Source organism: Mastigoproctus giganteus, chromosome 5 (assembly GCF_048544385.1).
Source record: "Mastigoproctus giganteus isolate SK-2022 chromosome 5, ASM4854438v1, whole genome shotgun sequence".
Lineage (NCBI taxonomy): Eukaryota > Metazoa > Arthropoda > Arachnida > Uropygi > Thelyphonidae > Mastigoproctus > Mastigoproctus giganteus.
This window is the reverse complement of record NC_143579.1, coordinates 189,176,122-189,192,723: the sequence shown is the minus strand read 5'-3', so window position 1 is coordinate 189,192,723 and position 16,602 is coordinate 189,176,122. Positions and strand designations below refer to the sequence as shown.

The 16,602-nt window shown below is 33.9% G+C and overlaps 1 protein-coding gene across 1 annotated transcript in view; it reads left to right on the top strand.

Annotated features, from left to right (window-relative positions):
* The window catches only part of LOC150085947 (putative ATP-dependent DNA helicase HFM1), a 175,890-nt gene extending 172,069 nt beyond the window's left edge, over positions 1–3,821 (top strand). The window contains exon 9 of the mRNA XM_090374749.1: positions 3,595–3,821. Within this exon, the coding sequence (XP_090230875.1) occupies positions 3,595–3,821 (227 nt within the window). The remainder of the gene's footprint in view (positions 1–3,594) is intronic.
* Positions 3,822–16,602: the final 12,781 nt, after the last annotated feature.

The following is a 16,602-nucleotide window of genomic DNA, read 5'->3' as shown; positions in this document are numbered from 1 at the left end:
GAACAGGTGTGAGATTTTCTCACTCATATCTGTTGCCATTTGGTAAACTTCCATTCTTTTTTTTTATTAGCTTTTATTAATCAATCAATTAGTCAATATCCATTTATTTGCTGAAAGTCTGAAATAAAGCAGTCAATTAGAACAGTACGCAGGCCTGACAAGAATGGATTTACCTATTTACCCAATGGCACAGAGAGAAGGTGAAACTACAGATGAAAGACAAGCACAGCAAGCCCTTTTACAACCATGGAAAAATAAGAAGAAAAAATAAATAAATAATTAAATAAACAGTACACAGTGTAGCAATTGGAAAACAAGACTGTTATGATATGAGTGCTGGTGCTACCATCTACTAGAAATAAACATGGAATGAAAGAGGGAACGTTTCTCAAGAACTGCACTCAAGGTGCTTTCCTGTGTCTATTTTGTGGAGAGACAGTGGAACAAAGAGCAAACATCAACTTTTGTGTTCGACTGAGCAGAAGTGCCATGGAAATGTTTCAACTGATGAAGCAAGTGTATGGAGAGAATTGTCTGTCTCTTGCAGATGTGTTCTAGTGACATAAATGTTTCACCCATGGAAGAGAACACTAGAAGATGATGAACATTCAAGCCTAGCAGAAAAGTTCGAATGCCAGAGTTGATTGAAAAAGTGTAGGAAATCATTACCAATGACTGATGTGCAACACTCAGATCTGTGCTTTAATAAGGAAACCATTCAACAAATAATAACCCAAACGCATGGTTTGTTCCACGTTTGTTAACAGAAGTGAACATCAGGTGTGAGTTGAACACTGCAGCAGAACTAAATGAGGCTGCTGAAGGCAACCCCAACTTCCTGAATTGAACATTTCAGGTGATGAGACTTGGTGTTTTCAGTATGACCCTGTAATGAAGTGACAAAGTGTGGAGTGGAAGTCTGCAAACTCTCCTGAAGCCAAAAACGTTCATCAAGAAAGGTCAAAAATCAGAACCCTGCTCAACACTTTCTATGATAACATGGGATTTGTGCACAAAGAGTTTGTGCCCAATAGCCAAATTATTACTGTTGCAGAGAATCTGTAGTTTGCGGCTTCAGTATGGAGAAGATGGAATTTGGTTTCTCTTGCACAACAATGCATCATTCCAGAAGGCTCTCATTGTTCAGGAGTTTTTTTGGCTGGCAGAAAAGTTTCCATACTGTCGCACCAACTGTATTCACCAGACTTAAGCTCTGTGTGGCTCCTTTTTGTTCCTGAAGCTCAAGGCACCACTGAAAGGCTATTAATTTCATGAGGTTGACATCGTCAAAGAGCTGTGATGAGAACAGTATACCAGTCATGGCCTTCCAACAGTCATTCCACTCACTTCACGATCATTGCATGCTGCAGTGTATGGACGTGGGAGAAAGTTACTCTGAATAAACTAAGGTTAGTCTACTCATACATGGCACCATTATTTTTTTCTAGAATGTCTCATTTTCCAATTGGTGCACTATGTACAGTGTGCAATACTCAAAAAAGTAATATTAATAAAAATTTGATAAAAAATTAGTGAAATTGGGAGAGAGAAATGAGTGAAAGTGAGAGAGAGAGAGAGAGAGAGAGAGAGAGAGGGAGAGGGAGGGAGGGAGGATGTAAGGAATTGCTCATTTTTTGGATTGATTCAGATTTGTTTGAATGTGTTTCAGTTCTTGACAAAGAAAATCTTTATTCTTAATTCATAAGGTAGGATCCAAATTCTACAGTAATTAATTGCATAATTTTCTGTTTAATATAATAAAATAAAATATGTTAAACAGAAGATACTTCTCCAGTGTATGCAGTCTTGTAAGTTGAGTGTTGGTAATGAATCTATGAATGGATTCAGCCATGAATCCCCAAATTTCAGGGCCGTCAGTAAGTAGAGTTATGCTATCTGCAGAATTATGAAAAGTTGTAATTTATGAAAAAAGCAATTTCACTGTAATTGAGATAGTTGACATCAGAAATTATGATCTCACTGCTGTACCTCCCAAAGAAGCAGCAGTTAATAGTGGAGATATTTTTTTTGAAATTTTGTGCAAGAAGCTCCTGCCATTAACCAGTGAGGCATACGAAATGTTACTCAATTTTTAATCAATTTTTATGCATAGATTTCAGAAATAATTGTTAAATTTTCATATCATGTTACAGTTTTTACATATACAGGTTTTTGTTTGCTTATATCTTACTACAATGTAGAGAAATAGATACAATGCTTATCTGTTGTTTTACCTATAAATAAGAATATTTACATGTGCTCATAGATGGTAGTAATGTTGGGGAGTTAATATGTTCAATCCTGTCTGTCTGCTTCCCACCTCTCTCTCTCTCTCTCTTGTAATGGAATGACAATTGTAGTGAAAGTGCATGGAATTTGTCTGCATATCTTTTGCATATTTGTTTCTTCTGTGTTTTGCTTAGGATTGTTTGTTAAAATGTTTAAGCAGAAGCAAAGGAAGTGTGTGAACCACCCTGACAACTTTTGTTATATATGTGTGGACTTATAATAAAAGTTCAGAGGAAGAAAATCTACAGTATTACTGAATGTGCATATTCTTTGTTTGTTGATTGCAAGATTGGTGAACAGGAAAAACCTTGGACTCCACATATGGGCTGTATTACCTGAAGATGTAGCTAATTGGAAAAATTAAAACTATGCCTTTTACTTTAACATTGGTGGGTGAGAACTACTCAATCACATTGGCAATTGCTATTTGTGCATTTCAAAAATATAGAGGATATCCAGAAAAAAGCAAATGCAGCATCAAATATCCCAATATATTATCTGTAATAAAGCCTGTTCAACATAATGAAGACCTGTCAATACCAGATCCCTCAACATCATGGATATAGGAAGCAGTGATGAATATAGCAAAGATTCTTATATTGCAGACTTTGCTGAAGGGTCCACTTCCTCAGATTTGGACTATCAACCAGAAAATTATAATGCACCACACTTAATTTTTTTTTTTTTTTTATGTGAACCCCAAACACGAGAGGTATTAGAGGTATCAGAGGTATTAGAATTAAGCAAGAAGAGCTGATTGACTTAGTTTGTGATATAAATTTATCTAAAGAACAAGCAGAACTTCATTGTTCTAAGTTATGATATTGGAAGTTACTTGAAGCAGGAACTAAAGTTACAGTATATTGAAAATATCACATGGAAGACAGTGTGTGTGTCTGTAATTAGTGGTCGTCTGAATGAACTGGGTATTAAACACAATCCTAATGAATGGCATATATCTATTGATGCTTCAGAATAAGTTTCAAAGCAGTTTTGCTGCGTGGTGAAAATACTTTTCCATCAGTTCCTCTATTTCATATTATTGCCTTAAAAGATATGTAGAAAAGTGTGTCCAAGATCCTGAATGCAATAAAGTACCCCAACTTTGCTGGAGTGTGTGTGTGTGAGTATGAGTGTTAACCTTGGATTACTCACTGGTCTTCAAGAGGGTTTCAGAAAATACTGTTATTTTCTATTTTTACCCGGAAGAAGTAATATAAAGCATGTTCCACTGATTGAACAAAAAAAGTACTTCCTCCTTTACATATAAAGCTTGAATTAATGAAGAATTTTGTAAGAATCTAGACAAAGAAGGAAGTGGATTCTGCTGCTTAAGTGAAGTGAATTCCAATTTAAGAGTTGCAAAACTGAAAGAAGGAATTTTCATTGCAGCTCAAATAAAGAAAGTTCTCAAAGGTCATGTATTTGAAACAAAGTTATGGCATACTGAAATAGCAGCTTGGAAATCATTTATGGCAGTTGGACTTTTTATGGAATACAAAATGGAATCTCGTGGGACAACTTTACTGTAGTAGTAAAAATATGTGCACTGCCAGATGTTTTTGAAAATTCATTTTCTTCATCTCAGGGTTTTCCTTTCAGATTTTGAGATATAAGTGATGAACAAGGGGAATGCTTCCATCGGGGCATATCCACACTGAAAACGTAGTACTGAGGTCACTGGTGCCTCCGTAGCCAGGTGGGAAGGAGCAGCAGTGCATAGAACACGCTTCTTAATTAGATCGGGGTTCGAGCCCGTCACCACCAAATATGGAGGATGCGGAAAGATCAGGGAATGACCACCGCATATCCCAGAGCAATATGGCCTTAGTTGCTAATGCTCCTAAAAACCAAATAACAAACAAGCAACTGAGGTCACTGGGATACTGCCATAATGGGAAATTACTGTTAGTTTCTTAAGAGAGAAAGCAAAATGGACCATAAGAAAAGAGACATACCGAAAAAATATACGAGAAATTCTTTTAGATTTTGAAGACAGAACTCCCTGAGCCATGACAGAATGAATTGAATGCGAGGTTGCAAAAGATTTAAATGGTTTCCAGAGATTAAATAAAACTTCCAGAAGATTAATCAATGGCAGAATTGAGATACATAGCCACGAATTATCTGGATTTATGACAGAGAATAATTTTTTTTTTTAATAGACAGAGTCTAGTAAAAACCATCTTTTTTACAAGAGAATCCATCTAGTTCCTCAACAGGGGCAAAAATGGGTTTTTGGGTGTCGAAAAAATCTTAGGTATTACGATGGTTTGTGGCCCTTGAAAGTTCAACCCTACCCAATGGCATCTTATTCCTTAATATTTAATTTCTCTCATTTGTTTTTTTTTTCACCCAATTCAACTGATTTTTAATGTATAGGTATATTATCTCAGTAGTGAGTGAGAAATTTGGAAGATAGTGGCATGATTTAATTCAACCACCTTTGCTATTCATAGGCATTAAATGCCTGAGCTTCCAGAGATAATGTCTCCGCAATCCTTGATGTTTACATCTTTCCGATAGCTGCGACCTTGGCAGTGGCATGGTGTAGTTTATTTATTTATTCTTTTGTTTCATTGGTCAATATATGAGGCATGGATGGAATGAGAAAATGTTTCAGTCTATTGTTTCTACTTTATAAGCAATAATTAGTACTGATTTTTTGTTTCCTTGTGGAAGTTGTTTATTTTGATTCAAAGTGCTTTTGTGAGTAGCATGGGCTATGAGAGTTAAATAAAAATATTTTATTATTTAATTCTTTGTACTTATTCAACCCATCATCATAGCAAGTGCCAAACCAACCCTGTCAACCAATCATGGCAAGTGCCGAAAATAAAAAGTGTCGACAGTATCTGGATGAATATCTAGCTTATGGTTTTATTGAAAGCCCATTCGACTCAAGACAGCCTGTGTTTTATGTGTAGTGGCATAACTAGGGTTGATGGCACCCAAGGCAAATAAAAAATGGCACTCCTTGTAAAATGGAAAAATTTGAATTTTTGCATTTTTTAACCATAAAATATAAAAATTAATTGGAATTTTTGCATTTTTAAAACATTAAAATGGCACCCAGGGCATGTGCCTTACATGCCTCACCCTAGTTACTCCACTACTTAAGTGTAATAGTTCTTTTTCAGATGAGGCTATGAAACCATCAAGATTTTTAGATCACTTAAAAAGGAGACATCCTGAAAAGTTGGTAAACATATCGAATATTTTAAAACAGAATTTTGAGTAATGTAACACTGTTACTTCCTTATTTAAGAACACACAAACAAATGACGATGGAATGACTGCATCTTATGAAATTGCAGAAATCATTGCAAAAACTGGTAGTGCTCATATAGTTGCTGAGACTGTTATACAACCTGCATTAAAGACTAATTTCGACAGTGATGCATCAAAATCCTTCCAGTATTTTAAGAGCACTGCCATTGAGCAACGATTCAGTTTGAAGATGAATCAATGAGATGTCAGTTAACATTGTAGAGCAGCTAATTGACAAACTAAAAACGAGAAAATTTTCTATTCAGATTGATGAAACCTCAGTTATTGACAATAAGGCTCTTCTGATGGCATACATTCATTATTTTGATGATGATTGTAAATTGCAAGAAGAGATGTTTGAAAAATCTATAGAAACTGACTGTACTGGAGCATCCATTTTTGTTGTTATAAAAACATGGTTTGATGTTTTCCAATGGTACTTGTTTTGATGAAAAACAAGTACTATTGGAAAATTTGGTATCCTGTGCCACTGATGGTGCTACCTCCATGGTTGGAAGACAAAGGTTTTATAGACCACCTAAAGGAAGAATATCCCGAAGTTCTTGCAATACACTGCATTGTGCACCAGCATCATCTAGTTGCAAAAAATATTAGTCCAGTTCTTTATCAATCTCTCGGTATAGTTATTAAAACTATCAATAAAATAAAGTCACATAGCAAATATGATCGCCTTTTCAGAAAATTTTGTGTTGGTAATGAAGAACAGTATGTGAGGCTTCTTTTACATACAGAAGTCAGATGGCTTTCTAAAGGAAACTGTAACAAGATTTGTAAATCTTTTTGATACGATAATTAGTTTTTTAGAAAGCGAAGGAGACACAGATTTAGCAAAGGGGATCAGCTGACACAAAAACAACGTATACTGTATGGCTTGGATTTTTCGAAAACTTAATGAAGTATCACTTCAGGGGAAATTAATTATGGTGATAGACTGCAAACACGTATTAAAAGCCTTCATTGAAAAACTGGAAATATTTGAAAGCAATTTAATGAGAAAACAATTTCATGGTATGCAAGAGTTAGCTGAAATCAATGAATCTCTCACCAAGAATGATCTTAAGAATTCTTCAGCTCATTTGTGTTCTTTAAAAAGTGAAATGAAAGATAGATTTAAGATTTATTTTCTTTTGAAGTGAAGCCATGGACGTTAGATCCAACTGGTTGTGATGCCAGGTCTGCTAGTGAAGAAATTCAAGAACTCATTGAATTAAAATGTAACGAAGAAGGCAAATATAAATTTGAAAAAGGTGGGATGGCTGTGTTGTGGGGAATAAAAAAACAACTAAACTTCTTTATCCCACAATATGGTCTGAAATGGCAAAAGTACCTCTTTGTTTTCCATCATATGGTTGAAAGTAGTTTTAGTTCAGTAAATAAAATATTAACAAAGGAAAGAAACAGAATTGATATATGTTCAAGAGGAGATGTTAGAATTAAACTTACTAACATCATACTGAACATTGAACTTTTAACTAAGAAACATCACGCTCAGGGATCCCATTGAATAAAAAGAACAAGTATAAAGTATTTTCTTGTTTAAAATTTCATGGGGGGGGGGGATTAGAAAAAAATATTGTCCAAAAAAGCCCTTTAGGGGGCGATAATTAAAAAAAGGTTGAGAAGCACTGGTCTAGTTTGACCCTTCTGTCTCCGTTTCATTATCATAGTATAGTTGGTAACAAAGAGTTTTTCCATCTTTTTCTTTTCATAAAAAAAAAAAAAGAAAAAAAGTAAACTATGCTGAAATTGGATGTTTTTTAAAATTTTGTGAATTTCTACTTATTTACACAGGTATGCCATGGTAGTCTTTGTTGCAAAATTGAAATGTGGCATAATAGCGTTTGTTCACTGTAATGTGTGACATTTCATCAGACTTTGATCAGATTGTGGTGTGAAGCTAGTTAACAATATCTTTCAGTAAGGTGCCAAAGAAATATGACAAAATTTCAGAAAAGGTAATACGTTTGCCTTGTGTACTATACGTAGATGTGATATTTCACTTTCAAGTGGTGGGAAACATGATGTAATCAGATATTTTCAAACAAATAAACTTGATGACAGCATGAAATGCATAGAAAGAATCACAAAAATAGATACTGCATTTCATAGTGATGATGATGTCATATGTGGTGAATGTTTATTTGCATCTTTTGTCATAGATCATAATATTCCTCTGAGTTGTGTTGATCGTGCAGAAATTTATTTCTTGTCAGCAAAATAGCAAAAAAATGCACTTACGTAAGAACAAAAAAAACAAAGGCATTATTAGTGAAATTACACAGATAGAAAAAAAAGAGTAGTAATGGCTTCGAAAAATCTGTTTTATAGAGCTATTACTCATAATAATGCTACAGCATTACTGAAAGTGGTTCCAATCTATTTCCTACTGTAAAGCAAAAAAAAAAAAAAAAAAAAAGAAAAGAAATCAAATTGAAAGCAGCTAGCTCTCAGTGCTAGCACTGGACAGTGACTCTACAGGGAATGACACTGGGCATATTTTGAACAATTAAAAGCATGTGGAACTCTTTTCAAAAACTGTCTGGCATGTATTGTTGATAATACACTGTTATGGCAGTTCTAAAAATTAGTAACAAGGGTATTAGAAGAGAAGTTAAGCATTTGGTGATAATGTCCTTGTCATCTTAGAGATCTGCATGCCTCCTTGTGAAATTGGATGAATATCCAATGGAAATTTACTACTATCTAGAAAGAGATACAAAAATGAAAATAGATTTAAACAGTTTCAAATCATGCATGCCATTGCACTAAAAAAAAACATTTTGAAGCATGTGTGTACACGTTGACTGTCTTTGTTAAATGTGTAACTGCATTGGTAGAATGGTGGCAACCTTTGACAAGTCTCTTTAAAGAAGAGGTTAGACACAGTGAGAAAAGCAATATGAGCACTTTTCAGAGTTACCAAATTGAAAAATACAAAAAGCTTTGTACTTTTCAATTTGAAAAGTACAAAGTAAGGATTGTATTGACTCATGTTCAAATTCAGTTCATGATCCAAAAGTTTTGAAAGACAAATTGATGAACTCAGAAAAAATAACTTCTGAATTGCAAACGTCTAATGAAAGCAATCCTAAACAGGCCTAGCAAGCTGATAATTCTAGGCATGTTGATAGGTGGAACGGGACCAGGATATGTCTGCCAGGGGCAAAGGTTGATGACGTCGTGGAGCAGATATCATCTTTTAAGGGCACAAAAGGTGATATTGTTGTACATGTTGGCACTAATGATATTAAGAGTAGGAGACTGGCAGAATTACTTAACAAGTACAGGTCACTGTTGAAAAAAAGGTGTGAATTGGGGTTGGATTTGAAAGTGTCTGCAATTCTGCCCAGACACAATAGGAAGGAGTATATGATGAAAGCCTTGTCGATCAATTTGGCCCTGGAAAGATTGTGCAAGGCTCAAGGGGTAGAATTTTTTTCAGCCTGGCCTGTACTTGTTAACAGGGGAGACTGCTTCTACAGGGATGGGATACACTTAAATAGAAAGGGTGCAAGAATATATGCTGATGCTATCGAGGCAGTGTTAAGTGGGTCGGAAAACTGCTAGCTTGGGGGGATACAAGGACTAATAGATCAACAGTAGCCACTGGCAGAGGTGAAAGTGATTCTTGCACTGCTTCTATTGTAATGAGCAGCAGCCTGAAAAACAAGATGCAGGGTATTTCAGAGACTGCTGGGAGTCATTGTGTTACAAGTAAACACATGGGTTGTATTAGGTATATATATATATATATATATATATATATATGTTTGTGTATATATTTATAATTATTGATAAAAAAGTAAAGAAAAAGTTAAAACGACAATAACTGTAACTAATATGTAACTAATATTTATGAGTCAATGCAGTTGCAAGCAATCATGCAATACACCCATAATGTCTATAGAATATTAAGGATAATATAAAGAATTATTAGAAAAAGTAAATCAATCCAATAATAAAACCATCAGGGACCTAAGAAAACGCAAAAAAAAAAAAAAAAAAAAAAAAATTATCCCTTTTTACCTACAATCTAGATGACTTCAACTGGGGCCAACCACTCAGAATGAAAGCAAAAAATGACAAGAGGTTCTCTGTTTCTGTGATGATCAATATATGCTAAGTAATTTAAATCTAAACCAAATATAAACCAGTATAGGCCAAATATAAATCGAATATAAATAAATTGAATGATGATAAAAGTTAAGAAAATTTAGAAATATTAGAATCAAAGGTAAGAAATATAAGTAAAATATAAATGTAAGCATGTATTAATCATCGTTGACCCGACAGAGAACATAATTTAATGATTAAAATAAGATTAAATATATAATACATACTACATATTGACCGTATCTAGGACATAATGTAATAGTCGTCAAAATAATATGTGGTGCCCCCTATGTGATGGATACGGTAAAAATAAATAAATAATTATATATATATATACATGTATGTATATATGTATATATGTATGTATATATATATATATATATATATATGTATATATATATATATATATGTATGTATATATATATATATATATATATATATATATGTATATATATATATAGGGGATATGTATATATATATATAGGGGATATATATATATATATATATATATATATAAGTTAGTAGCGGCTTTGTTCTCCATGATTGCGATCACAGTTCCATTCGCCCTTTGTTCTCCGTAACCAGCGTTACCATTCCAGTAACATTAGCACATTACCCTTCACTACTACTAACTTATATAGAAATTATGGTCATTGGGTACTTTCTGCATATAGCAGTGCCCCAGGTCCATAATCCATTATTATTTTTATTGCTATTATTAATAATATTTTAAACTGTTGCTACCTTTAAAACACACATATATATATATATATATGTATGTATGTGTATATATATATATATATATATGTGTGTAAAGATAGTATGAATCAGAGCTGTAATACTCAATACATTGATATTAATATTTGTAAAATAATAAGAGGAGTTTACCTCAATATAGTACGTAAAACACTTTATGTTCTACGTACTATATTGAGGTAAACTTCTCTTATTATTTTACAAATATATGTAAAGAATAATTGTATTAAGAAGTAATTAATCATGGGGGTGGAATGTGCCTGTACGAAAAAGAAGATAACATAGCTTATGGATCAGGGACACTGCATTAGCAAAATGTACCCTACAGCCATAATGTGTATATATATATATATATATATAAAGTATACTGTAGAAAGTGTGAAGAAGATTTTGATTTAAACCTGTTGAATATATGGTATACACTGTGAGCGATATATGGTATGAAAAAGAAGAAATAGACAGGAAATTAAAAATAAAGATAAGAAGTGAAAAGGCAACCAAGATAAGATAACATTGTGGTGTCTTTCACAATCTCTGTGTCATCATCAGAGGTCATCCACCGAAATTATGAAAAAGACAGCAATGTTCTTGCTTCTGTTTCCGACATGTTCTATATACTGAAGCAAGAATATTGCTGTCTTTTTCATAATTTCGTTGGATGATCTCTGATGATGATGACACTGAGATTGTGAAAGACACCACAATGTTATCTTATCTTGGTCGCCTTTTCACTTCTTATCTTTATTTTTAATTTCCTGTCTATTTCTTCTTCTTTTTCATACCATATATTGCTCACAGTGTATAACCGTATATTCAATAGGTTTAAATCAAAATCTTCTTCACACTTTCTACATACAATATACTTTATATATATATATGTATGTATGTGTGTCTGTGTGTGGGGGGGTAGATAGATCTTTGGAAGCTGATTCCAAATCTGTGTTTGGTTTTTCTCTAGCATGTTTAGTTTTTGTGATGAGGCTGATTACATGAATATGGTGAGACTTATTGTACTGCTCATATACCTATATAGCAAACCTACATGAATATATTTATTTATTATTATTATTAAACATGTGCATGTATCTATGTCTTTTAATTATTTGGTTATAAATTCTTTTGAGATCCATAAAATTCTGCTGCTTTGTAAACAGTATAAATGCCGTTATTCTAAATTATGCTATATACTATGTAATACAATTACATTATAAAATCACTTTTGTGTTGCATTGAATTTATAGTTTGCTTCTGATACTGTAAAGGAAGAGGGTTGTATTTTAGTGTAGATGTTGAAATAATTTAATAATCAGTGCTTCACTTAATTTATTATTTTGTCTTGCTTTCATAGGAAAGCTTTGCTTTCTCTACTGATAGACTTGAGCTTATGCTCACTTTAGCATTTAGCATTAGCATTAGCAGAGGCATATGATGCAAGAAAGCAAGCTTATTCAGCATCAGCCAAAAAAAAACAAAAAAAAAACCCACTCCCATTTCACCCCTCCGTTCGTTCGAAATACCTGTCCAGTTGAGCTTTAAATTTGTTTAGGCTATCAACTTCAACAACCAGTGATGGAAGTCGGTTCCACCAACCAACCACCCGCTGGCCAAAGGCAAATTTCCGCACATCTATCCGACATCCGTCCTTCCTCAATTTGAATTTATGCCCTCTGAGGTGATTATTCTGAGAAAGATGAAGAATCCCATTGGCATTGAGCATGCTCAAACCATTCAAAGCCTTATACACCTCTATCAGATCACCTCGCCGGTGCCTAGTCTCCAGACTCTGTAATTTGCAAAACTTAAGCCTTTCTTCGTAAGAGCAACCCTTTGTTCCATTTACTAATCTTGTTGCCCTTCTCTGTACCCGTTCCAGCAGCTCTACATCCTTCTTGAAATGAGGCCTCCAGACCTGTATACAGTACTCAAGATGTGGCCTTACCATTGCCTTATACAAGGGAATAATCACCTCCTTATCCCTGCTAGAAAAATTCCTCTTTATCATTGACAAGACACCATGAGCTACTCTTGCAGCTCGTCTGCACTGCTCAGAGAACTTCATATCTGCCTGCACAATTACCCCCAGGTCCTTTTCATTCTCCACCACTGTCAGTGTAGTACCGCAGAGTTGATACGTTGATCTGGGGTTACTGTTTCCCATATGCAGCACTTTACATTTGTCGATGTTAAACCTCATTTGCCACCTCTCAGCCCATCTGTTCAACCTGTCCAGATCCTGTTGCAGCAGCATAGCGTCAGTATTGTCCTTAACGACCCTGCCAACCTTTGTATCATCTGCAAACTTGGACATTAAACTTGATATCCCATCATCAATATCATTCATAAACACCGAAAACAACAACGGACCCAACACTGAACCTTGAGGAACTCCACTAATAACATTAGTCCACGTTGAGCAGTGTCCATTGATTACCACTCTCTGTCTTCTGCCACTCAACCATCCCCTTATCCATAGCAGCAATTTGCCTCCAATGCCACACTGCTCCAATTTGTGCAGCAGTCTTCCATGTGCAACAGTATCAAAAGCCTTTCTAAGATCCAAATATATAATATCAAAGTTATTCCCTGCATCCAGTTCTTTTGTGACTACATCATAGTATCCAATCAAAAACAACATCATTATCTATGAGTCAACATAATATTAAAGAAAAAAATTAAAATTAACCAGCAAAAAGAAAAGAGATTTATTAATGATACAATATTTAGCAAGCATATTTGTACAAATACAAGGTGATCATTTTGAACAGATGAAATTATGAATAACTTCAAGTAATATAGTGCTAGAGACATAAAATTTACAAATAACATCCTTTGTTCTCTGATGTTACTTCCTGTAAACATTTATGCAATACATTTTGAACACTTGTACTAATTATTTAGATAATCTTAACATTTGGGAAGCTACATTGGAGAATCTTGTCACCAGCACCCCTGGTGCCCAAAAACTGTCTCATAGAAAAATCTCATTGGCTACACCAAAATCAACCCTAATTTATATATATAAAATTATCTGTATATTCTCTACCCTACAGCCATAATGTGTATATATATATATATAAAGTATATTGTATGTAGAAAGTGTGAAGAAGATTTTGATTTAAACCTATTGAATATATGGTATACACTGTGAGACTTTCTGGGAAGCACTGGGAGGGGTCCGAGAGATAAAATTCTCTCGAAACAATCCCAGTACTATCCAGAAAACTCCACTCCATGATCGCATAAACAGGTTAGCTTTTCCAACTTAATACTATAGGAGAGCATTATATACTATATATTGTAAATATTATAATTAACATCCATAATAATATCAAGTTACCTATAAATAATTTTACAACCCAAAGTTGAACTAAACAGCTGTAATCCCATACGTAACTTCTACAACTTTAATTAATTAATTATTTAATGTAATTAGATTATCAATAGAAAATTGTAACTCAAACCAAAGTTCTAATTGCCCAGGCATGAAGACAGTAAACATAGCCAGAATTGTTTAAGTGTTTGACATTGAGGTGTTTCAATCGTTCAAATTGTTGTATTTCAGTAATAAATTACTTACATCTATCACTCGATACTAATGTAGTCTCAATTAATTGATTATCTACATTTGAGAATTCTGAAGCTCTCACTAAGAATTAAACTAAAGAAATTTCATTTTTTTTTTTTGTCTAAAGCTCTTTGATACATAATTTCCAAATGCATTGGTATGTGTCATAATTTCCAAATGTGTCTGATTGCATTTGGGCTAGCCAGGTGCCCAAACAATGATCAGAGTCCTTACCAAAATCCATTTGAATACCTTTGGGATGAACTGACTGGATCAGAGCACAGCCACGATGCCCCTTTCTGTGATTTGGATTATGCTGTGACAACATTCTATATGGTTTCTGGCAATTTTGTTAAATTGATTCATTTTTGTATTTAATTATTTAATTTTTTACCTGTAATCATAAAATACTTATAGTCTCTCTTTCAGGGCTTCTCACTATATGATATCAGATATTATTATTATATTCAAGCTTAGAGAGTTCTGCCCAATGAGTTGCAAGCTCCATTTACTATAAGTTGTTAGTGCTTTTCTAGAATACTTTTCTATTTTTCTCTCACTGGCTTGATACATGTTTAAGATTTTGTATTTCAGCTCCTCTCTGATGTGCAACTGATAAAAGAGCTGATTATGAATACTGTAGCATAGAGATGCAAATCATTGGAACACATGGACAAAGATACAAGCATGTAGCCACTCATAAATAATTTATACTGTTAAAAAAAGTAATTTTTATTTGAAGATGAATCTGTCTTATGGTCTAAAGGCACATTTAGCAATGAAAAATATAAGTGGAATTGTGCATAAAACTGTGCAGCAACAAAGTTCTCCTCAGAAACTTTCAAGTATTGTTATCATTTTATAATATTAAGAAAGACTAAAAATTTTAGCCACTTTATTTTTTTTTACCTATGGCACACAAAAATTATCAAATCATTGTTTCAGTTTATTTTTGGCATACCGGCCAGTAAAAGTTCGCTATCACTGTAAGCAATAAATCTTGCATACTTTCTTATCATTGATTTTGTCTTATCAGATCAAACAGTGAAATAATAGGAAATTGGAAATTGGTGAAATAATGAGCACTCCAGTCTTCATGGAATGTAATTTGCTTTTTCCTGAAGGTACTTCCTGAACCACTTCTTCACCCTTATGACACTATCAGCCTCAAATACATACAATTGGTATGTGAAGCTGATGGTGTTATAAGAACAACATTACAGGAATTCATTGAAGAAAGGTACTGGAAATACCATGAAATGTCTGCTAATAATCTGTACTTTTTTTAAGAAATTAAAGGCAGATTACACTCCACACAGGTTGAAGTGCTCATTATTTCACCAATATTCATTTCTTGATATACCTGTGCACCATGCACCATAGAAATAGCACTAGTTTTTTTCATAATGAGCATCATAGGTGAAGATACTTTTCTTTAGTTGCATCTTTCAAAGAGGAACAAAATGATATGTCTTTTTCAATCCAGTCCTTAGCCACTTATCAGAGAAATACAAGAAAAATAGCTAAATTATAAATTTCTCTAATGGATAAGGTCATTAGAACCCATTTCTCTGTTCTCTCTATATTTCTGGCTACATCAGTTATTCACATTGACTCTGCATATTTTGATAAAGTAACTATGTCTATATTATATTATATTATATTATATTCAAGCCTGAAATTTACTATGCATTTTATTTATAGTTTGATCTCTCAGGTGTTGCTGTCATAATGACAAAACAAAATCTAAAGGTAAGTAGAGAATAAAGTTTTATAGAAAGATGTATTTTCTTTGGATTATTTATTTTTTTTACCTGTAATCATAAAATACTTATATTCTCTCTTTCAGGGCTTCAGGAGCAATAGTTAGTATTAGTATCAGTAGTGGCAAAATGCTTCAAGTACTAAGAAACAATGTACTTAGAAAGTTTGTTCATGAGGAGAAAAAGATTAAGAGTATTGACTGTGTTTTTTTTTTTTTTTTTATGTGAACCCCAAACACGAGAGGTATTAGATCCTATAGTACTTAGTACCGTGCTTGGGTTGGAGGTTGAGAAGACGAAAGAAGATATTTGTTGACATTGGACTTGAACTTCTGTAGGTTGTAATTTTCAGGAAATACGTATGAAGGAAGGTTGTTCCAGAAAGCGGCAGTTGAATGAATAAATGAGGAAGATGAAAAGTTGGTTCTGTGGGTTTGAAGTTGGACAGTAAATGGATGTTGGCTGGTGGTGGCACGTGTTTGGACTGTTTTGAAAGAGTGAGCGGGAATTATAGAAGCCAGTTCAGAAGAACAGTGCCCATGGAAGTATCTGTAGAAGAGGCATGCAGCAGAAACAGTACTTCTATGAGAAAGCGAGTGGAGAGACTCTGTTAGAGATGAATCATTAATTAACCTAACTGCCCTCTTCAGAATGGAATCAAGAAGCCTGAGAGAGGTTTTGGGGGCACCACCCCAGATGTGGGAACAATATTCCATAGCAGGGCGGAATTGCGATTTATACAGAGTGAACAGCTGTTTGGAAGAAAAGTAACGCTGAGAGCGAAAGAGAAAACCAAGTTTTTTAGTTTTGCAGAGGAAGCAATAT